We start from the raw sequence: 27,393 nt of genomic DNA on the forward strand, positions 1-27,393 counted from the left end.
GGGCCCATAGTGCCTGAGTCTTCTACTAAAGCCCATCCAGTAAGGGCCCAAAAAGGGAGAAGGAGTCGTGGGCTTCACGCTGGCCCAGACGTTCCTCAAGCCCATGACGCAGCGGCATCCCTTTCTTCTCCACAGCGAGCGGGCTCCTCTGCAAAAGCGACCACGCAGCCTCGTTCAGGAGATGAGAGGGCCGGCGTCGAGGTAATACTTGGAGAGGATGGTCGGGCCAATGAGTTTCAGGCCCAGACTTCATCCAACCCTAGCCCACCTTCAGAGACAGAAGAGGTGAGTTACGGGCGTCGGACTGTGGGTTGTAAGTCATTAGGCCCGTCGGGGTTGGGCCAAGTTCAAGGAGGATCGATGTCGTTTGGCATGAGATATAGGTCTCGAGAGGAAGAAAGCGCAGCGAGAAAAGGGAAAGCTCCAATGGATCAGATGGAAGACTTCACGCAAGGGGAAAAGACGATGGATTCAAGGGAGATGTGGTCCAAACTCTTCCTTCCAAGCGCGGCTCGCCGTCATGGACAACGGAGTAGCAGCGAGACTCTTCCCCTATAGAGCGCAGCGTCACTTTGTGAAGTCCACAATCTGGAAGTGGATGGCGGGATGGGATCTCAACAGATACGAGGTATCAGAGAGAGTCTCATCTTCCGTTGTTTTCTACCAAGGAAATGCAATAGCTGGTCGAAGGAAGAAACCTCGACGACAAGAGGAGAGATGGAATCGCGAAAATCCCAACTCAAAGATGACAAAGGAGGATTTACGGGCTGAGCAGGGTACGATCCTTGTGGTTCTTCAGTCACGGTGTCACCTTCTATTCCAAGAACCAGAGGTAAAGAAATCATTTTGGGAGGAAATTGTGAAATTCCAGGAGTGGAAAACTTGGAGGTAAGTCAGCCTTTTTCTTCTTAGCCACCCGAGACTTATCCCTATCCTTCCTGTAATCTGGAAAAGAATCTTCCGTGTCCCTCCGGTCCTCATCTCCCATATTCAGAAATTCTTTCCTAGTCTCCTTCGGTAAATTAAGGTAAATTTAAAATTTTTCCTGAAATAGGCGATGTTGGCCCCTTAAATTTTGTTGGCATCCCTGTCCATGTTGAGGAGGAGAATCAGAGAGCTGTTTCTAACCAGATGTTCGAGAGATCTACCCCTGGGAAGTCTTCTAACCTGATGCCAGGCAGTCCGGGGGTTAATGAGGCATCCCCGTCGGAAGACTTTCTTATAGATGGCCTGTCCCCTAGGAAAATGGCTAAAGTGCGAGAGGTCCTATGCTCTCTGGACATTAAGGTGTACTCTAGGAGGAAGAATAGAGGTCCATAGGTGTTTGAATCCAGGTGGATTTGGTTTGGAGGGTTAGGGCCTGTGTGTTTTTCCATGAAAATTATCAGTTGGAATGTTAGGGGTTTGGGTTCAAGTAATAAGCGAAGGGTGATTAAAGATTTCCTTAGGTTAGAGAACCTGGATGTTGTGATGATTCAGGAAACAAAAAAGGAGAAGTGTGACAGAAGGCTAGTGGGCAGTGTCTGGACGGTCAGAAATAAGGATTGGGTTATTCTCCCAGCGTGTGGGGCTTCAGGAGGGATTTTGTTCATTTGGGACTCAAAAAAGTTGTGCAAGGAGGAGGTGGTATTAGGCTCTTTCTCGATATCGGTCAAGTTCGCCTTGGAGGGCTGTGGACCTCTTTGGATTTCTGCAGTTTATGGTCCAAATAGTCCCTCACTTAGGAAGGATTTTTGGGTGGAACTTTATGACATTTATGGTCTAACTTTCCCGTTGTGGTGTGTGGGCGGTGATTTTAATGTCATAAGGAGAAGTTCAGAAAAATTGGGGGGCTCTAGGCTAACTTCAAGCATGAGGGACTTTGATAGTTTTATTAGAGAAAGTGAATTGTTTGATCCACCTCTTCGGAACGCATCATTCACTTGGTCAAATATGCAAGAGTCTCCCGTGTGTAAGAGATTAGACCGTTTTCTTTACTCAAATGAGTGGGGGCAGCTCTTTCCCCAAGGCATTCAAGAAGCCCTTATCAGAAGGACCTCGGATCATTGGCCAATTGCTTTGGATACCAACCCGTTCATGTGGGGCCCAACTCCTTTTAGATTTGAGAATATGTGGCTGCAACATCCTAGTTTCAAGGAGAACTTTAGGAATTGGTGGAGGGGTTTTCAAGGAAAAGGATGGGAAGGCCACAAGTTCATGAGGAGATTACAATTTGTTAAAGCCAAAGTGAAGGAATGGAATAAGCTTTCTTTTGGAGAGCTTAATGAAAAGAAAAAAAGTATCCTCAAGGATTTAGCTAACTTTGACGCCATAGAGCAGGATGGGGGTCTCACCTCTGAATTGTTAGATCAAAGAGCCTTAAGAAAAGGGGAGCTAGAGGAATTAATTTTGAGGGAGGAAATCCATTGGAGACAAAAAACTAGGGTGAAATGGGTTAAGGAAGGGGATTACAACTCTAAGTTTTTTCATAAAGTGGCTAATGGCAAGCGAAATAGGAAGTATATCAAGACATTGGAAAATGAAAGGGGCTTAGTGTTGAATAATGCCGAGAGCATCACAGAGGAGATATTACTTTACTTTGAAAAACTCTACGCGAATCCTATAGGAGAGTCTTGGAGTATTGAAGGATTAGATTGGTCCCCTATTTCGGAAGAAAGTGCAATAAGTTTGGATGCCCCTTTCACTGAAGAAGAGATTTCTAAGGCCATATTTCAGATGGATAGGGACAAGGCTCCGGGGCCTGATGGCTTTACTATTGCAGTATTCCAAGATTGCTGGAATGTGATTAAGGAGGATTTAGTGAGAGTGTTCGTAGAATTTCATAGGAGCGGAGTTATCAATCAAAGCACTAATGCCTCTTTCATTGTTCTTCTGCCCAAAAAGAGTACGACAAAGAAAATCTCAGATTTTAGACCCATTAGTTTGATCACTAGTCTCTATAAGATAATAGCCAAAGTGCTCTCAGGGCGTCTAAGAGGGGTCTTACATGAAACCATCCATTCTACTCAAGGCGCTTTTGTTCAAGGGAGACAAATAATGGATGCGGTCCTCATAGCAAATGAGATAGTGGATGAGAGAAGACGATCAAGGGAGGAAGGTGTCGTCTTTAAAATTGATTTTGAAAAGGCTTACGATCACGTAAGGTGGGATTTTTTAGATCAAGTGTTGGAGAAGAAGGGGTTTAGTCCTAAATGGAGGAAATGGATGAGTGGATGTTTGTCCTCGGTATCTTATGCAGTATTGGTGAATGGTAGCGCTAAAGGTTGGGTTAAGGCATCGAGAGGTTTAAGACAAGGTGACCCTTTATCCTCCTTTTTGTTTACTTTAGTAGCAGATGTATTGAGTAGGATGCTTTTGAGAGCAGAGGAGAGAAATATGTTGGAGGGTTTCAGGGTGGGTAGAAACAGAACTAGGGTATCTCATTTGCAATTTGCCGATGACACCATCTTCTTTTCTAACACTAGGGAGGAAGACTTGCAGACTCTCAAGAGTCTTTTGTTAGCATTTGGGCATATTTCTGGACTTAAGGTCAATTTAGACAAGAGTAATATTTATGGTATCAATTTGGATCAAGCTCATATTTCAAGATTGGCTGAGACACTTGAATGCAAGGCTTCTGGTTGGCCTATACTCTATCTGGGTCTTCCGTTGGGTGGGAACCCCAGGGCAGGTGGATTTTGGGATCCTGTGATTGAGAGAATTTCAAGAAGATTAGATGGTTGGCAAAAGGCATACCTATCCTTCGGAGGGAGGATAACTCTCATCCAATCTTGCCTTACCCATATGCCCTGTTACTTTCTTTTTTTATTTAAGTTACCCACTTCAGTAGCTGCTAAAATCGAGAGGTTGCAGAGGGATTTTTTATGGTCAGGGATTGGGGAAGGCAAAAAGGATCATTTAGTCAGGTGGGATGTCGTGTGTAAACCGAAGGAAATAGGGGGTTTGGGTTTTGGGAATATTTCTCTGAGGAATCTCGCTCTTTTAGGGAAATGGTTGTGGAGTTACCCTAGAGAGGGTTCAGCTCTATGGCATCAGGTCATTCTAAGCATCTATGGTTCACACTCCAATGGTTGGGATGCCAACACAATAGTCAGATGGTCACATCGCTGTCCTTGGAAGGCTATTTCTCAAGTCTTTCAGGAGTTTTCCTCGTTTACTCGATTTGTGGTAGGAAATGGGGAAAGAATTCGGTTCTGGGAAGATTTGTGGTGGGGGGACCAACCTTTGGGATCCCAATATCCAAGTCTATTTAGAGTAGTCTTGGATAAAAACATACCTATTTCTTCAATTCTCGGTCCTACTCGTCCTTTCTCTTGGAATTTAAATTTCCGTCGTAACTTGTCAGATTCTGAGATTGAGGACTTAGAAGGCCTCATGCGATCTCTTGATGGAGTGCATTTATCTCCTTCGGTTCCAGATGCCAGATTGTGGCCCTTATCTTCTTCAGGGATTTTTTCAGTTAAATCTTTCTTTCTAGCTTTATCCCAATTTTTTGGATCTCCTCAGGTTTTTCCTTCTAAATTCGTTTGGAATTCTCAAATTCCTTTCAAAGTGCAGTCCTTCATCTGGTTAGTGGCACACAAGAAGGTGAATACTAATGACATGCTACAAGTGAGAAGACCCTACAAAGCCCTTAGTCCGGATATTTGTATTCTGTGCATGAAGCATGGGGAATCAGCTGATCATATTTTTCTTCATTGCTCCTTGACGATGGGGTTATGGCACAGGTTATTTCAGTTAGCTAAGATGGATTGGGTCCCCCCGAGGAGCATCCTTGACATGATGTACATCAAATTCAATGGATTTGGTTCGTCTAAGAGGGGGATAGCCTTGTGGCAAGCTGCAAACATCGCTCTTATTCGGATTGTGTGGAGGGAAAGAAATGCGAGGATTTTTGAGGATAAAGCAAGGAATTCAGAGTTTCTATGGGACTCTATTGTTTTCCTTGCTTCTCTTTGGGCTTATTGTTCCAAGGTTTTTAAGGGGACTCCCCTTAATGCGTTACATCTTGATTAGATAGCAGCGTGTACTCCATAAGGAGTGGTCTTGTTAGTGTGTTTGCTTGTTTTTCAGTGTATTTTTCTATAGCTTAGCTTTCTTTGGCAGGAGGATTCCTCATCCTTCTTTTGTACTTATTTTTATCTATCAATAAATCTTTGTGTCGTTTCCAATAAATAAAAAAAAAAATCCACTAACTCTCAAGTACCACTTCTTTTAAGAGCATTCATCTCCTCCATCACTGCTACTTTCTAATTTGGATCAACAAGGGTTTCCTGAATGTTTCTTGGAACCAACATGTGTGAGATTTTTTAGGCAAAGGCTTTATGAGTTTTAGAGAGTTTTTTATAGGATAGATATTTGGCAATGGGATATTTAGTGCAGGTTCGTGTACCTTTTCTAAGGGCTATAGGAATATCAAGGTCTGAAGAAGAAATGAAAGGAATTGAAGGTAGGTTAGGAGTAGGACTACATGTGATATCGGGAGCTTTAGTTCCCGAAGGTCAAGATTGGTCATTACCAAGAGGAACATGTTGACTTTGACTCTTTTTATGAGTCTTTCTCCAAGTATAAACTAGACGCTCAGTATTTGGTTGTACTGATTCTTTCCTTGTTTCAGATACAATAATGTTTGGCACTATATGATTAGAATTTTTGTCAGTCTTATCACATTGTTTCTCAGGATTATAAATAAGAGGTGGAGGAGTAGTTAAAATTCTATTTGGTAATGGAGTGGGAGATAAATCCCAAAAATTTTCTTCCATTACATCATTCTCCCCCTGAAGAGAATTTTTGTTAAAAAAATATTTATCTTTAATGAAAGAGACATCCATACTCACATACATTTTTCTGGTTTAGGGATTATAGCATTTATACCCTTTTTGATTAGAGGCATACCCAATGAAAACACATTTTTCTGCAGCCAAAACAATGCAGACAAAAACTTTTTGATCAAGTTTAGACCGATTATGATTAGGTAGGTGAACGAAAACAATGCAGCCAAAAACTTTTAGGGGTAAGTCAGAGTACCTTCTAGATAAAGGAAAGATTTTTTGAAAACATTCTAGTGGTGTGCTATACTTAAGAATTTTGGTAGGCATTTGGTTAATGAGATAGAAGGCTATCAAAACAGCTTCCACCCAAAAGTATCTTGGAACATTCATGGAAAACATAATAGCACGAGCCACTTCAAGTAAATGTTTATTTTTTCTTTCAGCAATTCCATTTTGTTGAGGGGTATTCACACAAGTAGATTGATGGTGGATACCTTTTTCTTTCAAAAAACTACCCAAAAATTCATTAAAATACTTAGTTCCGTTATCAGTGTGAAAAATGCCAATTTTTACTTGGAATTGAGTTTCAATCATGTTATAAAGAGTTTGGAAAAGTTTTCCAACTTTTGATTTTTCCTTCATCAAATAAACCCAACATAAACGTGTATGATCATCTATGAAGGTAACAAACCATTTTTTTCCAAAAATAGTTGTAATCTTTTAAGGTCCCCACGCATCACTATGTATTAAATTAAATGGTTTTGAGGGAACATAAGGTTTTGGATAATAAGTAGTACGATGACTCTTAGATAAATAACAACTTTCACAATAAAAAGATGAACAATCCAATCCTTTAAACAAAGTAGGAAACAAATGTTTAAGATATAGAAAACCAGGGTGTCCTAGTCTTAAGTGTCAAAGCATTATTTGTTCATAAACAGAAAGAGAACTAGCACTACTAAGGCCATGAGCCCATTTATTGGAGAAAACACCATCAAGGTAGTAAAGGCCATCTATCAACTTAGCACTGCCAATCTTCTTTCCCGAGTTCTGGTCCCGAAATTCATAGTGAGAATCATAGAAAAAAACACGATATTAGAGTTTTTGGTAAGTTTACTCACAGACAAAATATTACATGCTAGTTTTGGAACATGGAGAACAGATTTAAGATCTATGTTCTTAGATAATTTTACCAAGCCTTTTCCGGCTATAGGTGAGAAACTACCATCTGCAATCCTAATTTTTTCACTACCAGAACATGGTGAATAAGTGTTGAACAGATTTGAAAAACTAGTCATATGGTCAAAAGCTTCAGAATCAATTATCCATGGAGTAGAATAGAAACAATATTGTTGAATATAATGTATGTATAGTATACTATCTTTCCTTGTTAATATAGGTCACATGTATGGTAGTTAGGACTCCTAGCCTTGTATATATATATCTCTCAATTGTAAGTAGAGATTAGATGAATGAAAATAAGGTTTTTCTCCTTTCTCTCTCTCTCTCTCTCAACATGGTATCAGAGCCAAAGGAGAAAACCTAATTTTTTTTTTTCGGTTTAGCCGTGTACTCAATTCCGGCGAACCGTCCAGTGACCGTGTTTCACTCCGGTCCCCTCATTCCCTTCCCGAACCACCCCGGACAACCTCATCGCCGTCGGATCTCTACCACGCCCACCTCACCTCAGATTCATCTCCTGCAGTTTGCATTTCCACTGATGCTCCTCTCCTCATTCACAATCGTCTGGGCCACCCTAGTGTCACAGGATGCTTCAAATGACCCTCCCCATGGGTTTATATAGGAGGAGGGAAGCTTCTGGAGACTCCTGGAGCCATCTACACTAAGCCATTGGTGGGAAGAGTGTGGAAGGTTCTAGAAATGCCTAGAGATGTCCACACATCTCTACACTATGGTGGAAGGCATGAGAGGAGTCCAAGGCTTTCTAGAGACTTCTAGGAATCTCTTGTATATTCTTGTACATAGGGATGTACATAGAATAGGGTAGGATGTTCTAGAATATTCTTGATTTGTAAGGGAACCCTCCAAGGTTCTAGAGAGTTCCCTTGGTGCCTATAAATAGGTGAAGGCCTCATTTGGCCAAGGCATCACCCAAAATCACTTCCTAACCAAGCAAGTGAGCATCCAAGCACTTGTAAAGGTTTCCTTGAGTTAGTGAAAGCTTCCATTCTTTCAAGAGTTGCCTACCAAGCTTCTTAAGTTTTTGAGTTGCAAGTGTCTTAGCCTAGCAAGCTAAGCATTGGGGAGCAAGGCTGACTTAGCAAGATCAAGCGTCTTGGCTTGTCTAAGTGCCGCACGAGCTTAGTGAACGACTAAGTCCGTGACAAGTGGTATCAGAGCACGGTTACGAAGTGGGCATAGCAAAGGAAGCATGTCGGGTTCCAACGTGGAGGAGACTAGTGAGCAAACCCGTGGGAGGGAGACCGAGCCTACTGCACGGGGCAGGGGCAGGAAGGATAAATCTCGTGATGCCGTTGCCAACATGGAGGCAAGGTTAGCCAAGGTGGAGCTAGCCATGGCGGACACTCGGGAGGGGTTGGACTTGATCGAGCAAGGCATGGAGAAGGGCTTAGAGGATCTAAGGGAGCAGATCCAAGACCTTCGTGAGAGGGTGCTAGTCTCACAAGTTCAGCCAGTGTCGCACGAGGAGTTTGTGTCCTTCCAAGGAAAGGTCTTGAGCATGCTTGCTAGCATGGAGTCAAGGATAGAGGCCTTGACCACTCGAATGGAGTCCCGAGACCAGGAAGTTAGGCAGGAGTTGGCCATCTACAAGGCTGCTATGTCGGCACGGGTCATGGCCACACAGGAGGCATCTAGGGTGGAGGTGCCGAAGCCACATAGGTTTAGTGGCAATCGGGATGCCAAGGAGTTGGATAACTTCTTATGGCATATGGAGCGATACTTTGAGGCTATCGCATTGACGGATGAGGCGGCTAAGGTAAGAACTGCAACTCTCTACCTTACTGACACAGCTACTCTATGGTGGCGTCGAAGGTTTGCCGATATGGAGAAAGGCATTTGCACCATAGAGACGTGGGAGGATTTCAAGAGGGAGATCAAAAGGCAGTTCTACCCCGAGGACGTGGCTTACCTGGCTAGGAAAAACATGCGGCGTCTTAAGCACACAGGCTCAATACGCGACTATGTCAAGGAATTCTCTTCGCTCATGCTTGAGATTCCTAACATGACTCAAGAGGAATTGCTATTCAACTTCATGGATAACCTGCAAGGGTGGGCCGAGCAGGAATTAAGGCGCCGAGGCGTTCAAGACTTAGCCACCGCTATGGTAGTAGCCGAGTCTTTAACGGATTATAGGAGGGGAAACTCCTCTAAGATTGAGTCTTTGGAGGATAGCCATGCCATGGGTGGGGGAGACGAGGTTCCAAGGGACCACAATGCTCCTAAAAAGGGATCAGGCAAGACGTCTACCGTCCGAGAAGGAAGGGATAAGGCGGAAAGGAAGGAGTTCACGCCTAAAATCAAGTGCTTCCTGTGTGACGGTCCACATTGGGCACGGGATTGCCCAAAGAGGAAGGCGCTCAGTGCCATGATCGAGGAGAGGGAGCAGGAGGACGAAGCACATATGGGCTCAATGCAGCTACTAAGTGCCCTCCAATTCAACCCGAAGCCTAGTACGCCTAAGACCTCCTTACTAGCAGGGGTGCAAGTAAAGGAGGAAAAAGGAGAGCGAGCTGAGGTAGCCCGCACACACATGGAAGAGGTCGCCAAGGGAAAGGTGAACTCGATGGGTAAGATGAAGCAGCACTCTAAGCATCGGAAGCGCACGGGTCTGCATCCATTGGAAGCCTCACGGGAGAAGGAGGTGAAGAATATCCTGGCTGAACGGGTCACCAGGAGACAAGGGGTCCCTCCTGTGGTAGAGTACCTAGTCCGATGGAAAGGACTACCTAAGAGGCAGGTAAGCTGGGAACATGCGGATGCCTTGAGAAAATTCTGGAAACACATCGAGAGATTCCAGAATGAGGCAACGACGAGGACGTCGACGGCATCGGTGGGGGAGAGTGTCACAGGATGCTTCAAATGACCCTCCCCATGGGTTTATATAGGAGGAGGGAAGCTTCTGGAGACTCCTGGAGCCATCTACACTAAGCCATTGGTGGGAAGAGTGTGGAAGGTTCTAGAAATGCCTAGAGATGTCCACACATCTCTACACTATGGTGGAAGGCATGAGAGGAGTCCAAGGCTTTCTAGAGACTTCTAGGAATCTCTTGTATATTCTTGTACATAGGGATGTACATAGAATAGGGTAGGATGTTCTAGAATATTCTTGATTTGTAAGGGAACCCTCCAAGGTTCTAGAGAGTTCCCTTGGTGCCTATAAATAGGTGAAGGCCTCATTTGGCCAAGGCATCACCCAAAATCACTTCCTAACCAAGCAAGTGAGCATCCAAGCACTTGTAAAGGTTTCCTTGAGTTAGTGAAAGCTTCCATTCTTTCAAGAGTTGCCTACCAAGCTTCTTAAGTTTTTGAGTTGCAAGTGTCTTAGCCTAGCAAGCTAAGCATTGGGGAGCAAGGCTGACTTAGCAAGATCAAGCGTCTTGGCTTGTCTAAGTGCCGCACGAGCTTAGTGAACGACTAAGTCCGTGACACTAGTCTCTCCAAGTTCCAGAAGATGGTTCCTCGTTTTTCCACTTTGTCGTCGCTTCCGTGTGAGTCATGTCAGCTTGGGAAACATACTCGTGTCTCGTTCCCAAAGCGTTTGAATAATCGGGCAAAGTCTCCTTTTGAGCTTGTCCACACTGATGTTTGGGGTCCTTGTCGGACTGCGTCTACTTTAGGATTTCAGTATTTTGTCACTTTCATTGATGACTATTCTCGATGTTCTTGGTTATTTTTAATGAAAAATCGAGCTGAGTTATTCTCTATTTTCCAGAAATTTTATACTGAAATCCAAACCCAGTTCAATATTTCTATTCGTGTGTTACGCAGTGACAATGCCAGGGAATATTTTTCAGCCCAATTTACTTCGTTTATGTCTCATCATGGGATTCTTCATCAGTCTTCTTGTGCTCATACTCCTCAACAAAATGGGGTAGCTGAACGCAAGAATCGACATCTTGTTGAGACAGCTCGTACTCTCCTCCTCCATAGTCACGTTCCTTTTCGTTTTTGGGGGGACGCTGTTCTTACCGCTTGTTATTTGATTAATCGTATGCCCTCCTCTGTCTTACACGATCAGATTCCTCACTCCCTTCTTTTCCCTGACCAACCACTTTATTTCCTTCCTCCTCGTGTCTTTGGTTGTACTTGCTTTGTTCATATTCTCACTCCTGGACAGGACAAGCTTTCCGCCAAAGCCATGAAGTGCCTCTTCTTGGGATATTCCAGACTTCAGAAGGGTTATCGTTGTTATTCCCTTGAGACTCATCGGTATTTTATCTCCGCTGATGTCACCTTCTTTGAGGACTCACCATTCTTTTCCACCACTTCTGAGTCTCTTCCCGTTTCTGAAGTCTTGCCCATTCCCATTGTCTCCCCACCTGAAGCTATGCCCCCTCGACCACTTCAGGTTTATCATCGTCGCCCGCGTCTCGTTGCTCCTCTCCCTTTTCCTGAGGCACCTGCTGACTCACTTCCTATCCCTTCGGCTTCACCTGCCCCGGCTCTGCCTTCTCCTAATGACTTACCCATTGCTGTTCGGAAAGGTACTCGCTCTACTCGTAACCCTCATCCTATTTACAATTTTTTGAGTTATCATCGATTATCTTCACCCTATTCTGCTTTTGTTTCTGCTATATCCTCTGTTTCTCTTCCCAAGAGCACCCATGAAGCTCTTTCCCATCCAGGCTGGCGACAGGCAATGGTGGATGAAATGGCTGCTCTGCACTCTAATGGCACTTGGGATCTTGTTGTTTTACCCCCTGGTAAATCTATAGTTGGTTGTCGTTGGGTCTATGCAGTTAAGGTTGGTCCTGATGGTAAGGTTGATCGCCTTAAGGCCCGCTTAGTTGCTAAAGGCTATACTCAAGTTTATGGTTCTGATTATGGTGACACATTCTCCCCTGTTGCCAAGATTGCTTCTGTCCGCTTGCTTCTCTCCATGGCTGCTATGTGTTCTTGGCCTCTTTATCAGCTGGATATTAAAAATGTCTTCCTTCATGGTGATCTTGCCGAGGAAGTTTATATGGAGCAACCTCCTGGTTTTGTTGCTCAAGGGGAGTCTGGTTTAGTGTGCAGGTTACGCCGTTCTCTATATGGCTTGAAACAATCTCCTCGAGCATGGTTTAGCCGTTTTAGTTCTGTTGTTCAAGAGTTTGGCATGCTTCGCAGTACAGCAGACCATTCAGTCTTTTATCATCATAACTCCTTGGGGCAGTGTATTTATCTGGTTGTTTATGTGGACGACATCGTCATTACAGGCAGTGATCAGGATGGTATACAGAAACTAAAGCAACATCTTTTTACCCACTTTCAGACCAAAGACTTGGGGAAACTCAAGTATTTCTTGGGAATTGAGATAGCTCAATCCAGTTCTGGTGTGGTCCTTTCTCAAAGGAAGTATGCTTTAGACATCCTGGAAGAAACCGGTATGTTAGACTGTAAACCGGTAGACACACCTATGGATCCGAATGTCAAACTTGTACCAGGACAGGGGGAGCCTTTAGGAGACCCTGGGAGATATCGACGGCTCGTAGGTAAATTGAACTATCTCACCATTACTCGTCCAGACATTTCTTTTCCTGTGAGTGTTGTTAGTCAATTCCTACAGTCACCATGTGATAGCCATTGGGATGCCGTAATCCGTATTCTTCGATATATCAAAAGTACACCAGGCCAAGGTGTATTGTACGAGAACAGAGGTCATACTCAAGTTGTTGGTTACACAGATGCAGATTGGGCTGGCTCACCCACAGATAGACGTTCTACTTCAGGGTACTGTGTTTTTATTGGAGGTAATCTAATATCTTGGAAGAGTAAGAAACAAGATGTAGTGGCCAGATCTAGCGCTGAAGCCGAGTATCGAGCTATAGCTTTGGCAACATGTGAACTCATATGGTTGAGACATCTTCTTCAGGAGTTGCGATTTGGAAAGGATGAACAGATGAAACTCATCTGTGATAACCAGGCCGCATTACATATTGCATCCAATCCAGTCTTTCATGAAAGGACCAAGCATATTGAAGTTGACTGTCATTTCATTAGAGAGAAGATCGCATCAGGATGTGTTGCTACAAGTTTTGTCAATTCAAATGATCAACTAGCAGACATCTTCACTAAATCTCTCAGAGGTCCTAGGATTAAATATATTTGTAACAAGCTTGGTGCATATGACGTATATGCTCCAGCTTGAGGGGGAGTGTTGAATATAATGTATGTATAGTATACTATCTTTCCTTGTTAATATAGGTCACATGTATGGTAGTTAGGACTCCTAGCCTTGTATATATATATCTCTCAATTGTAAGTAGAGATTAGATGAATGAAAATAAGGTTTTTCTCCTTTCTCTCTCTCTCTCTCTCAACAAATATGAAAAGGCATTAGGTGTACTACCTGTTTGTGCTAGAGAAACACTAGGAATACTCGATGGAGAATTGGATTTTAGTAGTTTCAGAAGGTGATCCTTCTGCTCCTTGCTGAAAGGACATGACTCTGATTCATTGACAGTAGCATTGGCCTTGGCATTTGAACGATTGCTTCTCTCTTCGGGCTTGTTGTTCTGCCAACTTTCTGGTTTTCCATGGATTTTCCAGTAAGTTTCTCGAGTGTGGCGCGGTTTGTTACAATAATCGCACCAGACCCGTGGCCTTTCTCCAGGGCCTCGTTGAAAACTAGTTGTTTTATTGGCAGAACCTTCAGCAACACTAAGAGCAGAACTTTCAACAGTTCCGCAATTAGATTTCTTTCCCAACATTATGTGTTGGTGGCTTTCTTCCCTTCGAACTTCAGCAAAGACTTCGCTGATTTTAGGATGAGGAACTCTGCCAATAATCCGTCCTCTAACCTCATCAAACTCTACATTGAGTCCAACAAGAAACTTATAAATCCTATGAGCCTCCATAGTATGTTTGTAATGATTAGCATCATCAGTGGACTTCCATTCATAGTCATTGAACATATCCAAATCATGCCAAAGAAGCTTCAATGAACTGAAGGACTTGGTGACAGATTCTTCTCCCTGCCGAATCTCACCAAGTTTAAGGGTCAATTCATACACTTAGGATTGATTACCCAAATCAGAGTACATCTGATTCACATTATCCCACAATTCTTTGGCTGTGGAGTAGCACATATAATTGGAGTCAGTCTCCTCATTCATGGAGGTCATGAGCCATGTCATCACCATTGAATTTTCTGCATCCCAGGTTGTGTATAGAGGATCCTCCGATGCCAGTGCCACCTTGTCTCCAGTCAAGTACCCGATCTTCCCTCTCCCTCTAAGATACATGCGAACTGATTGAGACCATCTTAAAAAATTGTCACCATTGAGGCGAATGGTGGTAATCTGAACAGGATGGGATTCGGTATTATGGGTTTGGGTTGTAGGTTTAGTTGTTGGGCTGGAAGAGGAAACAAGTAGGTTTGACTCAAAGGAAACGTCAGACATGGCTATTGGTTGGGAAAAGAAATACGCAGAAAAAAAAAAAATCGCAAGGGTTTTTTGGGTGAATTAGGGCGGCTCTGATACCATGTAAACAGAATATGAAATGATAATATATATATTTTTTATTATGTTCTATATTTAAAATTGTATACACGGCATCCTCTTTATAGAGGATTTTTCTCAACACAAAAATAGGAAACAACTTAACAACCTAACAATATACAACTGTCTAATAGATTACAAAAAAATAATTCTCCTAATATCTTGTACATTTAAATCTCCTAATATCTTGCTAATTATCTCAGTTGATCCTATCTTTTTCAACAAAAACCAACACCTTAAGTAGTTCCAACTTCTTTAATTCCCTCTCAAAATTTGAGGAGGATGTAATCTTCCCCTCCCGACTCCTCACATCTTTTCTAGCCTTCATATATCTAAGTAGAGCCAAAATCTTCACCTCTTAACCTACTGTCAAAAGTCCAAAATTCCAAAACTTCATTCACACAGAAACTATTTCCCAAACACGCTTCTGGTTCCTCATCTCTTTTCTGCTTGATTAGTTGTAATTAACTAAGTATTCCAACTTCCGTAGCTACCTATCAAAACGAGCACTTGTATAAAGGACTCGTTTGTCTGTCACACTTTTTTATGGCTTTTCAATCCCTTATTCAATCACGGTTCAAGTTATAATTTTTTATTGACCCTAATGCTCCTTCATATTGCCTTTGTTTGGCTTCATTTCCTTTAACTCACTCTCTATCATTGCTTTGCCTTTGTTCCTAATTTTCTTGTTTGCTGAATCTTTTTCAATGGTGAAAAAATCAACAATATTGCTTATATTTTCATTGAAATATCTAAAATTTTGGAGTAACAATATATAAAGAGATTAAAGGAAATCTATAGTATTTCCTCATGATATTGGAATATTGCAAAATTTTCCTTGAAATATCAATATTGCTGAAATGAGGGAAATCTAACATTGTGGTCAAAATATTGTTGATATTTTCCAATACTTTGGTGATATTTTGAGAAAAATATTGAAATTTTCCAAAATGACTAATGGAGTTGTTTCCAATGGGAACAATATATGTAATGACGATCTTCCTCTTATGTAGATATTGTCTACTGTAGGTCTAATATGCCCTTATGGTTTTAAAATGTGTCTACATAGTTAAAATGAGCCAATGTATGCATAGTGCCAAAAACTTATTCTCTTATCCGATGTGGGATATCACAATCACTCCTCATGCAGACACAACATCCTTGTTAAATCTCACGAGATTGCAGGTAAAAAAGATAGACACCTCATGGAAAATCGTGAGGATTCATTAGACCTAGAGTAAACAATATCTACATGGGAGGGAGTGGGCCTATATAATATAGGTCATCATTTTAGTATTCAATGTATTTACTATTAGTTTGGGCATGAACCGACTTCAAGTAGATTAAGGGAATTTTTTTTTAATAGGCAAAAAAGAAAATATATTAAAAGTGCCAAAAGAACTAGCACACTAGAGTACACCAAAAGTAGGTTAGGGGAGCTTCTCACTATAACCTCACTTTGATCTTCGACCATCAAGTAGGATAGAAGAGTTGGGCATGTAATTACATCCCTTTATGTTATTGGTCTCTTGATGGATATAGTGGTCAAAGGAACATTAAGTCTCCCAAATGCATGAAAGTATGCCTCCCTTATCCTTGATGCTTTGAATAAGGGAGACAAAAAATGAAAAATAAAAAATCTATATGGTCAAGGAATGAGCTAATGATGTTTATCAAGTTGGCTAATTGATACAAATAACTCATTTCAAGTCTATTCTAGATGTAGACATAGAAGATGATAAGGATTCCTATTTGCATTCAAATTAGGATTCCCATGTCCTTTAAAATTAGGTTTTCTATTCTTATTAAAGTCAACCTTTTAATTTAGTTCTAACTCTAATCACTCTACCTTAGTCTTTCAACTAGGATTAAAATTGGGCATTTTGAAAAGAGCTTGAATGCTACTTTTTTTGTTTTAATCCCAAAAAAGGATGATGTAGATGACCTAAGGGATTTTAGGCCTATTAACTTAGTTGGGAGTTTGTACAAATTATTGGCTAAGGTTCTAACAAATAAGCTAAAAAAAGTGGTAGGAAAGGTAATCCCTTCTTCTCAGAATGCTTTTGTTGAAGGGAGACAAATTCTTGATGTAATCCTTATTGCTAATTAAGCCATTGGCTCTAGGTTAAAGAGTGGTTCTAATGGCATTCTTTGTAAGCTAGACATAGAAAAGACCTACAATCATGGAAATTGAAACTTATTGGCAATTCTAGACAAGATGGGTTTTTGACCATAAGTGGACTGGGTGGATTAATTGGTGTATTTTTACAGCCAAATTTTTTGTTTTAATCAATGGGACCTCTGTAAGTTTTTTCCATATCTCTAGAGGTTTCAAGCAAGGAGACCCTTTGTCTCCTTATTTATTTGTTTTAGCTATGGAGGCTCTTAGCTTTCTTCTTAAGAAAGCTAGGGATAGAGTTTTATTTTAGGTTTCAAGGTGGAAGGTAGAGGTGGCGAGGGAGTGGAGGTGTCTCACCTTTTGTTTGCAGATGAGACACTAATTTTCTATAAGGCTTCTAAGGACTAGTTGTTGCATCTTCATTAGGTTTTGATGTGGTTTGAAGCAATTTTGGGGCTTAAGATCAACCTAGAAAAAAGTGAGTTAATTTCAGTTGGAAGGGTTCTTATTATGGAGGACTTGGTGGACATTCTTAAGTGTAAGGTGAGGTCGTTACCTCCGAAATATCTTGGGTTTTCTTTGGGTGCTACTTTTAAATCAACAACAACTTGAGACTTGGTGGAAAAGAGGGTGCAAAGAAAGCTGGCAAGGTGGAATAGACAATACCTGTCCAAGGGGGGACAATTGACTCTTATCAACAGCTTTGTCTAGCCTTCCCATTTATTTCATGTCCATGTTTTACTATTTCAAAAAGGGTGTGTCGTAGATTGGAAAAACTTCAAAGGGACTTTCTATGAGGAGGGGGGTCTCTTGAAAATAAGCCTCACTTGGGGAGCTGGCTCAAAGTTTGTAAGCCAAAGGTGGAAGGAGGGTTGGGCATTCACATTCTTTCTGTTTTGAACAAGGCTCTCTTAGGTAAGTAGAGTTGGAGGTGCAGGTCAGAAGTAGAACCCTTTTGGAAGAAAGTAATCATTAGGAAGTATGGAGTAGAAGAAGGGGGTTGGCGCTCTTTAAAGGCAAGGGAAGATTGTGGCGTAGGGTTGTGTAAGGCTATAAGAAAACGGTGGGATGCTTTCGGAAGCAAGATCTCTTATGTCATGGACGATGAAAGAAAGATAAGATTTTGGAAGGACATTTGATATGGGGACACCCTTTTGAGGACCTTTTTCCCATCTTTGTTCGCTATAGCCACCTCAAAGGATGCTTGGGTTTGTGATGCCTGGGATCATGTTCACAGTGAGGGGCTATGGAACCCTTGTTTCACAAGGAATTTCCAAGACTGGGAGTTAGGTTGTGTTGAAGCATTTTTTTTTTACGTTTGCAAGGTAATTTAGTGAATAGGGAGGTAGATGACAAGGCAGTGTGGATGGCCACGAAGGGTGGCAAGTTTTTTGTTAAATTTTTGTATGATGGGATGGTTTAGAATCTTTCTCGACAACGATCACTTAGAATTCTTGGGCTCCAACAAAAGTGAGTTTTTTCGGTTGGGAAGCAACATGATTCTAACATTGGACATTTTGAAAAGAAGGGGATGGACTTTAGTGAATTGATGTTTTCTATGCAAAGACAAGAAGGAATCTAGCAATCACATCCTTCTTCATTGTTTGAAGGCAAATATGTTATGGCGGTTGGTTTTCTCCTTGTTTGAAGTAGTATGGGTATTGCATACCTTAGTCTAAGGAACGCTTCTTGGTTGGCACAACTGCTCTATTGGAAAGAGGAGAAAGAAGGCATGGAATGTTGCTCTTCTTTGTTTGTTTTGGACTATTTGGAAAGAGGGGAATAGAAAGATTTTTTTAAATGTTAAGCTCTCAGATCAAGAGTTAAAGTTCTTTTTTTTGTGTAACTTTTTAGATTGGTCTAAAGGGGGTCTAGGGTAAGAGTCCTTCTCTGTGATTGATTTTATTGATTGGTTAGGTTTCCTATAAGAGGAGGGATTTCTTGTTTTTTCTTTGGAGTGCACATGCATACTTCCTGTGTGCTTGGTGTAGCCTTTTTTGGCTCTTTATTCTATATTGCTCTTTTGCCTATCAAAAAAGTTAATCATAACAATGTGGATTGTTATTAATTTTGAGAACAATTCAGAAAATTTGTGTCTTTTCTCTATAATTTCTCATTTAATTCCTTCGTTTCTTCTAATCTAATTCCTTTCGTAGTCAAATCTTTTCTATGTAAGAAAAAAAGTGCATCAATTGTTCTACATCACTAACACTTGACATTCAACCTAGTGTGTAGCCACCTCTAGCACATATGTCCAACAAAGGATCACACTTGGCACCTCTCCTTATGTAAATTCTATCACAAAGGGGATTCAACAAAGCGAAGATAAAATAGAAAAAGAGATTCAAATCCATGACATCATTGAATCAAAGGTTTGATAAAATTTAAGGATAAATGGTGGTTTAACATGATATCAAAGCTTTGATTTATGGAGGTTTTGGATTTGAACCTTTTTAGTTGTTTATTCCTCCATTTTTAGACCCATGTGCACGATGAGGTCGTGTGTGAAGCAAGGTGTTGAGTTCAATCAACTTGACATATTTTTTAGTTTATTACTAAACAACTTTAGTCTTTCAAAAGAGAGAGAGAAAAGCAAGAGGCTTGGAGAGTGTGTCACTAATCCTATACAAGAATTCACACATGGTACCATCTCAAATTTAGAGAATCTGGAGAATTTAGGAGAATAAGTTTATTAGTCTTTCTTCTTTTCTTATAGGAAATGAAGCCTTTTGTAGTGCTTCTAAATGTAACTCCCCATTGTTTGCATATGCTAACTTGCAAAGTTTTGGTGGTGAACGGGTCTAATAAACACTGGAAAATCCCCTTAACTCTAATTTGGACCAAAATAGGCTCGATACTTATTAATCCTATCTTGTTGAACTATTAACTTTAGTTTCCAAACTAAAATCCTCAAATTAGTTCCAAAGTGATTATTGGTAGGATAGTCAATCCCACCACTAATATGCACTAAGTCCACATTGTGACTTCCTAAGCCCTGCTTCTAACTTGAGTAGGTAGATTAGCATTTGGATATCACGGATGATGCCCTCAAGGATAAGTAGAAAATTTGTTAGTAATGACCATTTTAGGGTGAATAATGATGCTTTTGTTGATAACAAGAATGAACTACATCAATTCCCTTTTAAGTGCATATGGTGTCACCTTCATTTGGAGGTAAGTAGGATAACCTCTTTGGTAACCACCATTTGTGGGCATCCATGTCATGGGCATTGGAATTACTTCTATACCTACCATTTGGAGGTAGATATCAATTTCTAGGTATTGTTATATTGTAGCAAAGGAAAAAATTAAAATATCATGAAAGTATAGAGGTGGCAATGGGATGCTTGCCAAAATATAAATGAAATGGAGGTGACGATGAGATGCGCGATCCTAGACAAGAAACATGTGGTGCCATGCTAGTGAAGAATTATCCTAGTGACATGTAATTAAGTTTGAGGTACATGATGTTCTATGATTGGCCAAGTCTAATGATGCCTATGTTATTAGATATGGCCGACAATCATCAGGTCATGTGGAATTAGCATAATAGGACATGAACACATGTTAAACTACCACTCTCCCCTCATCTACTTGTTTGGACATGTTGGACATGACCCTCTATATATATATTGATAGGTAAAAACCAATAGTAATGAAAAATGCCAAAAAAGAGGCGCACCAAAGTACACACGATGTATATAATGACTGCCAAATAGTGCAAAAAAAAAAGGGACAAAAAAACAAAAAAAATACTCATTCCCTCAATTCGCACCCATCTAATCAATGAAGTTAAACAAGGACAATAATCTTTCTCCTATAAATAGCTTGGACTAAGAAAACAAGCTACACAAAAAAAAATTTCAGTCTATGATCAAAGAGCTCCACATTCTCAAAAGATCTTCTATTTCGCTCATTCCAAATTATCCAAAAAACAAAGGCATAAAGGAACAACTTCCCAAACCTTTTTCGGCTTTCTTGACAAAAGAGCCATGCCAACCTAACAATCTCTTTGATAGCGGAGTGAATCACCCAAGAGAGAACAGAAATTGCCACAACACCCTTGCCTTGCTACAATGCAAAAGAATGTGGTCAATTGACTCCTCATGAATGTGACACAAGAAACATCTATTGGCTAAAGACTAACCTCTCCGTTGTAACTAATCAAGAGTCAAAGTTTTTCCCCAAGTTGCCTCCTAAGCAAAAAAGGTCACCTTAGGTAGAACCTAAGCCATTCCACACAATACCTGCTGGGAATAACTTTGATCTCCCCTCCTCTAGGCTAGAGACCTAACAGAGAAAGTTCCACATTTTGTCTTCAACCAACACACCTTGTCTTCTCCTCTCTCAACTACCACCTTAAAAAGAAACCTTGCCAAGAAGTGCTCCACAATCTCAATCTCCCAATCGTTTAGATTCCTAGTGAATCTGTGTCCAAACACCTCTTCCATTAGAGTAAGACCACAAGTTTGCCACCCAAATCTCCTTTGAAGTAGCTAAGGCAAAAAAGGATGGAAAAGAAACGCTCAAGGGTTCTACACCATACCATTTATCCCTCCAAAACTTTGCCCTACTCTCATTGCCCACAGAGAAGGAAATTCTACTATTAACTATCTCCTACTACTTTCTTATGGCCTTCCATAACCCAACACCATAATTTCTTATGGCCTTCAACTTTCCCATACTTACTACTTATACTTTGTCTCCAATACACCTCCCTTTATGTTGCAAAGCTCCAATTCCACTTGCATAATATGGCCTTGTTCAACGAAGAAAGACATCTAACTCCTACACCCCCTTTCCTCTTATTTAAACAAACAGTGACCCACTTCACTAGATGAGGTTTTCTCTCTAAGGTCCCTCCTCCCCAAAGAAAGTTCTGTTGAATTTGCTCTAACCTTAACCTCACAAACCTTAGCATTCAGAACAAAGACATAAAGTAGACCGACAAGCTAGATATAGTATTCCTAATCAATGTTAGTCTCCCTCCTTTGGAAATATATTGTCGTTTCAACATTGTCCATATTTTATAGAACCCTTCTTCCACTTCATCCCAAGCAGCCAAAGAATTATGAGGGGCACCTAGAGGAAGGCCCAAATAAGAGATCGGGATCACACCCACTCTGCAACTTAACACAAAAGCCAACTCCTCCAAATTCGTCACCTCACAACCAAAATGAGCTTACTCTTGATTAGGTTAATTTTCAAACCTGAAATGGCCTCAAATCACATAACTAACCAACTTAAGTAGGTCAAATGGGCAATTGATGCCTCACAAAACACCAAAGTGTCATCAACGAACAAGAAATGAGAAACCTACAAACCTTCTCCGACTCTACTATTCACCTTGAAGCTTGATAGAAAACCACCCTTCTTAGCCCTCCTAAGGAGGCAACTAAGATGCTTTCATGGCTAACACAAACAAGTACGATGAGAGTAGGTCCCCTTGCCTCAATCCCCTGGAGCTCTGAAAAAAACCCTGAAGGGGTACCATTCACAATAACAGAGAATTTTGGTGAAGAAATAGAACACAAAGAGAACTTCAATATTACCACACCATGGTTGTGGCCACATCACCACCACCACCAACACTCCACTACTTTGGCTCATGAATAAACCCTTCAAAGTATGTGAACTATCCGTATTGGATGTGACATAGCAAGGGTTTGGATATGTAACTAGTGAGTATGTCCAACAATGAAAAGAACAAATTCCCATAGCAGTGTTAACTAATCTAAGACTCAAATGTTTAACATTCTTTCGTAGTTATACTCTTCCATTTGACCCAGAAATAGAATGAGAGGAAATTAAAATTAGATTAGTTGTATCCTTTGTGCTAAGATCCAGAACTTAAATGAATCTGACACTTAAGACACACTTTAGTACCCAACTTGTCTCATGTAACAATTAACATAGGTAGGCACCACCACCGTAATAATTGCCACTAGTGGTCCCAATGGCTGCCATCAGTGCCAATGTGATGGCACACCATCACTGTGACTGCCTCAACACAGCCATTGCCACTATTATGACCACTATTACTAAAGTTGTCATCACCTCCTTTATCACCATGATCACCATGAGCACCTCCTTTTCTTTAATTGGAATTCAAAATACCACATCTTTCACTGTATCTATTCTTTTAAATACAACATCATGAAGAGACTTTTCAAAGTGAAAATACAGCAGAAACAGCTTGATGGTTTAATGTTTATACATATAAAGAGCATGAAATTGAAAACAATTATAAATGGGCCCTTATCAGTTGAACAAAACTACTGAAGTTAGTGGAGAAAAAGGCTAACACAAACACACATGCACATAAAGAAAGAGAACCACATAAATTCATCATGTAAAATAGAACTGTCAACATCACAAAATTTCGATAAAATTTGGAAGGTGTTTATTAATTGAATATGAAATTTAACCCTTTCAGCTAAGATTCTAACCAGGAAATGAGGGTAGAAAATTAAACCGGACTGAACTTACATGATATCAGGTATCAGTTTGAAACATTTGAAATGGTGAGGAAAAAAATGGGTCTTCCATCTTCATGTGATTGTCAAATGCATGTAGTCATGTTTATCCTTGAAGTTCTACATTATACACAGGCAAGTGGCTACTCGTTTTAGTTTGACTCTACATTATATAAGTTGCCATTGCTACTGATTTCCTTAACATGAACAGGACTATAGCTTTTGTTGTTCTTAAACTAATTGATCTTCTTCAATTTGAAGGTGCCTCTTGCTATGGCAATAAGGGTAACATCCTTGCGAGGAACAGTGCGGTTACATATAAAGCCACCTCCATCTGATCGGTTATGGTTTGGGTTTTCATCAATGCCTGATATAGATTTCCACTTGGAATCTTCAATTGGGGAACACAAGATTACTATCAGCCACATCGTTTTGTTCCTAACCAATCGATTTAAGGTCAGGAAATACTCTTTTGCCACTTGATATCCTTCTTTGACATCAAAATGATGGTACTTCTGTTCTAATACCAATTTTCTTAAAAGTTTAAGTTTGTAGGATTTGGATTCACAATGTATTTTATACTCTCCAACACTTTCTCTCACGTGTAGCCTCTTTTTTTGGGCTTACACTAATAAATTGAGGAAATAAATATACAGTGGTGAGGTTCACAATGTATATCACATTCTCCAACTTCAAAAAAAGAAATCAATATTTTAAGGTGTTACATGATAACTATCTTGTATGCCAACATGGTAACCATCTTATGTGATGATATTCTCATCTAACTTTAGCACTTCTTTCTCTTCTACTTTTAAAATTTACCTTAGCTAATATTATGAAAACTATGATATTTCTTTATAATTTTACTTTTTCTTGTATTGAATAGGGGGAAAACCCAGCTGGATGCATCCAACTGCATATCTTAAATTCAGAAGTCACATAGTGGAAATTAAAAAGGTCATTTCAGATAACATTTTTTGGCTTGTATAAGCCATGCTGGTCTTCTGTTGAACAAAGCTCCTTAGAATTGCCTGTGTTACTTTCATGATAAATTCCACATTTACTTAGTAGTGATAGAATCAGAAGATGGGAAAGAAACATTCTTCCCTGCCTAGTAATACATGAGACTTATACAGCCTAGACTGCTCTTAGGTGGTCCCTCAAGAAGACGATCTTGGTCCAATATTAGATTTTCCTCTTACCAGCTAATTTCTCTCTTTCTGTCTCTCAATTTTTATTTATTTTTATTTTCTTGATCAGAAACTATACTTGTATAATGATAGATAAAAAGTAATAAAATATACAAAAGAAAGTAGGATGTCAAATTCTTTATAAAAAAATGTAGGGGATTCTAAAACAACTGTGATGGTTTGAATCCTAAATCATATACTCTTTTCCTATAAGAGATTATGCAATGATCCAGTACAGGGCATTTGATTGCATTTTATTTTTAATTATCTTATTTAGAAGATATAAAATGTTTCTGCAATTAAAAGATAATAAAAGCTGCATCTTTTCATTTGCCAAGAGCTTGGAAAAATTGAATTTGTCAGAATGAAAATTGCCAAAGGGGTGTATGCTAATGCTAGTGTCCTTTCTACAGGCAGCCATCCGGGATACCCTAGTACTTCCAAACTGTGAAAGTGTATGCATACCATGGATGTTAGCAGAAAAGGATGACTGGGTTCAACGTAATGTTGCACCATTCATATGGATTAATCAAGAAGCTGTTACTGATGCCAACACGATGCGCGATGTTCCCAGTTCCCAACCTGTTGAAGTAAAAACAAAGAATGAATCTAGTAGAGGAACCACCAAAGATCATCCAGAAAGCAAGTATGAAAAGCCAAAGAGTGGTGAATATGTTACTAAACCAGTCAGTGAACCTTCAGATGCCTTATCATCTTTGAATTCTGATGATCTATCTACTCTAAGAAGCAGGTCTTTGCAAGAATCACAAACCGCTTTGTTAAGGAATGATGAGCCACAAGAGACTTGCCAATCAAGCAGATGGGAGAGCCTAGATTGTCAATCATTATCTGGTTCAGAGGTTACAGCTGAGGAACAGAACCATACAATTGAAGAGTCTGACACCAGACCAAAGAGAATGGGAAGAAAAGCAAGGATGCTTGATTTGGGAAAGAAGATGGGGGAGAAACTTGAAGAAAAAAGGCGTAACATTGAAGAGAAAGGCAGGAACATTGTTGAGAGGATGCGAGGACCATGAAACAGCCAAAAAGGAGGAAAGAAAAAGACTGATGAACTCTAGTGGAATCAAGAATAAACATCAAATATAGAGAAATCAGTTGTCTGTTGCACATAGATCTCACAGGGTGTTGAGCTTTTATTAATTCAATCAACTGACATGAATTCATAAATTGCACAATAAAATGGAAACATATTAGAGAGAAGCTCTATACAGAAATCAGTTTTTACATTGCAAGTAATAGTTGTATCTGTTAGTTTTATGGCCTAGTTCCAATGATTTTAAAGTCCAAATAGAATTATTGATGAAGATGTTTGAGTTAAGATTTTTCAGCAGTTGAATTTTATCACCATGTGTCAGAATTTTATTACCATGTAACAACTCTCCTATGTTGTATTACCTCTTCTATGGAGAGTCTGCACCTGAATTCATCTCTTATTTACATGGATACATTACATTACTTTGCTCAGAGGAAAGTAAATACAGAGCAAGCATTTTAGTGTCTTCTGTCTTCTAGTTTTCCCTTAGAATATACAAGTCTAAAGTCTAGTTTTCCCTTAAAGAATGTACAACTCAAAGTGATTCCCTTGTCTTGTTTTGATTCAGAATGATCACTCAGAGCAAGTGCGCAAATAGTTGACAAACAGATTTAAATGTAAAATTATCTGAAATTCTTCCATGACGAGTTGTTAAATGACGTCTTCTGATTCAAAATGGTTAAGAGATGACCATAGCTCGATTATACACACAGAGCAGTGGCACCAGCTTAATTAGCGGGTTCTTTTAGCAAAGAGGCCAAATGCAATAGCTGCACACTCAGCCTCGACCTTCAATGCATCCTCTTCCTTTTCCAACTTGTGGATCACCACCTTTGTCTCTGCAACATTCCCAGCGTCAGAAAGTTTCTATCTCATGGATATCAGTTGGCTCTAGGTGGGATTGGCCTTCTGAAGCAAGAACATGGACAACACCATCAATCTCAATATGGCTCCAACCAGGCTCCTTAACCAATTCCCTAGCATCTATTAAACTTCTTGCATTAGCTGCCTCCTTCCACATCCTGACAGATGTATACAGATTAGTCATCAATACAAAATTGCGAGTGCTTCTCGGTTCCAAATCGAACAACTTAGCCGCAAACTCTCCAAGCTCAGGGTTATGATGCGTGTAGCAAGCATTAAGGAATGGAGCCCAAACTCAAGCTTGAACTTAGACATCTCTTGGATAGTTCTCAAGGCCAATTCCACATAAACAGCTCGACCAAGAAGATCCGCCAAACAAGAATAATGTTGTATATTGGCTTCTATTCCAAAATCCTTCTACATGCTTCTAAAATACTTCAATCCATCTTCTATTAATCCTGAATGGCTGCAAGCCAATAATACGATGGAGTAAACAATGTCATCTGGCTTAATTCCTTCTTCATTTTGCATCTTGTGGAGAGACTCAGAGCCTCGTTTCCCATCCCATGCACCGCATGACCATTTATCATGGCACTCCAAACAGCCACGTCTTCATTGGGAATCCTCTCAAACACTGCTTGTGCCTTTACGCTTCCACATTTACATAACATGTGTATTAATGAGGTCTGAACCCTAAGATCTGATATAAAAACAAAAAGTAAAGGTAATATTATTAAAACGAGGTAAATAAATAAATAATTAAAATTTACAATTTGGGTTTAATAAACTTACTAATTTTAGTGGGATTTGATTAAACCTCAAAAATAACCCTTTTGGTATAAAAAAAAAAAACCCTTCAGTCCATGAAATTAATCCAAGAGACCGGAGACGGCAACTCAGCTGAATTTCTTTCCTTTCTCTGCTCCTTCGTCCTTGTCTTTTCCAGCACAAACACAGCAGCTCGCTCTCTTCACGGTTCACGGTTCAACCAACCCTGAGAATCCAAAACACAATTCCTTGGTTTCCCCACTTTTTCTCGTCTTTTTAAAGGGAATCAAGAAGGGCGTCAAGATTTTCTCAAAACCTAAAGTCAAAGCTTTCAAACCCCTCTTCTTTACTCTTTTCTTCGCTGTACAGCCCTCCCAAATATCAGAGAGAAAACTCCTCAAAAACCCACAACTTATTCGTTTACCAGTTTCCCCCTCCCTTCATACCATATTCACTCCTCAACA

The 27,393-nt window shown here is 40.3% G+C and overlaps 1 protein-coding gene and 1 long non-coding RNA gene across 2 annotated transcripts in view; one reads left to right on the forward strand and one right to left on the reverse strand.

Moving 5' to 3' along the window:
- The window catches only part of LOC100244234 (uncharacterized), a 64,256-nt gene extending 38,498 nt beyond the window's left edge, over window positions 1-25,758 (forward strand). The window contains exons 6-7 of the mRNA XM_010663718.3: window positions 23,315-23,509; window positions 24,657-25,758. Coding sequence (XP_010662020.1) covers window positions 23,315-23,509; window positions 24,657-25,280 — 819 coding nt within the window. The 3' untranslated portion in view covers window positions 25,281-25,758. The remainder of the gene's footprint in view (window positions 1-23,314; window positions 23,510-24,656) is intronic.
- On the reverse strand, window positions 25,675-27,040 carry LOC109124239 (uncharacterized). The gene is made up of 2 exons (XR_002032161.2): window positions 26,954-27,040; window positions 25,675-26,861 (listed from the first exon to the last, which is right to left on the reverse strand). It is a non-coding gene; the product is annotated as an uncharacterized LOC109124239 (long non-coding RNA).
- Between the last annotated feature and the right edge of the window lie 353 nt (window positions 27,041-27,393).

The sequence above is a fragment of the Vitis vinifera genome, chromosome 16 (genome assembly GCF_030704535.1).
Source record: "Vitis vinifera cultivar Pinot Noir 40024 chromosome 16, ASM3070453v1".
Taxonomy (NCBI): Eukaryota; Viridiplantae; Streptophyta; class Magnoliopsida; order Vitales; family Vitaceae; genus Vitis; species Vitis vinifera.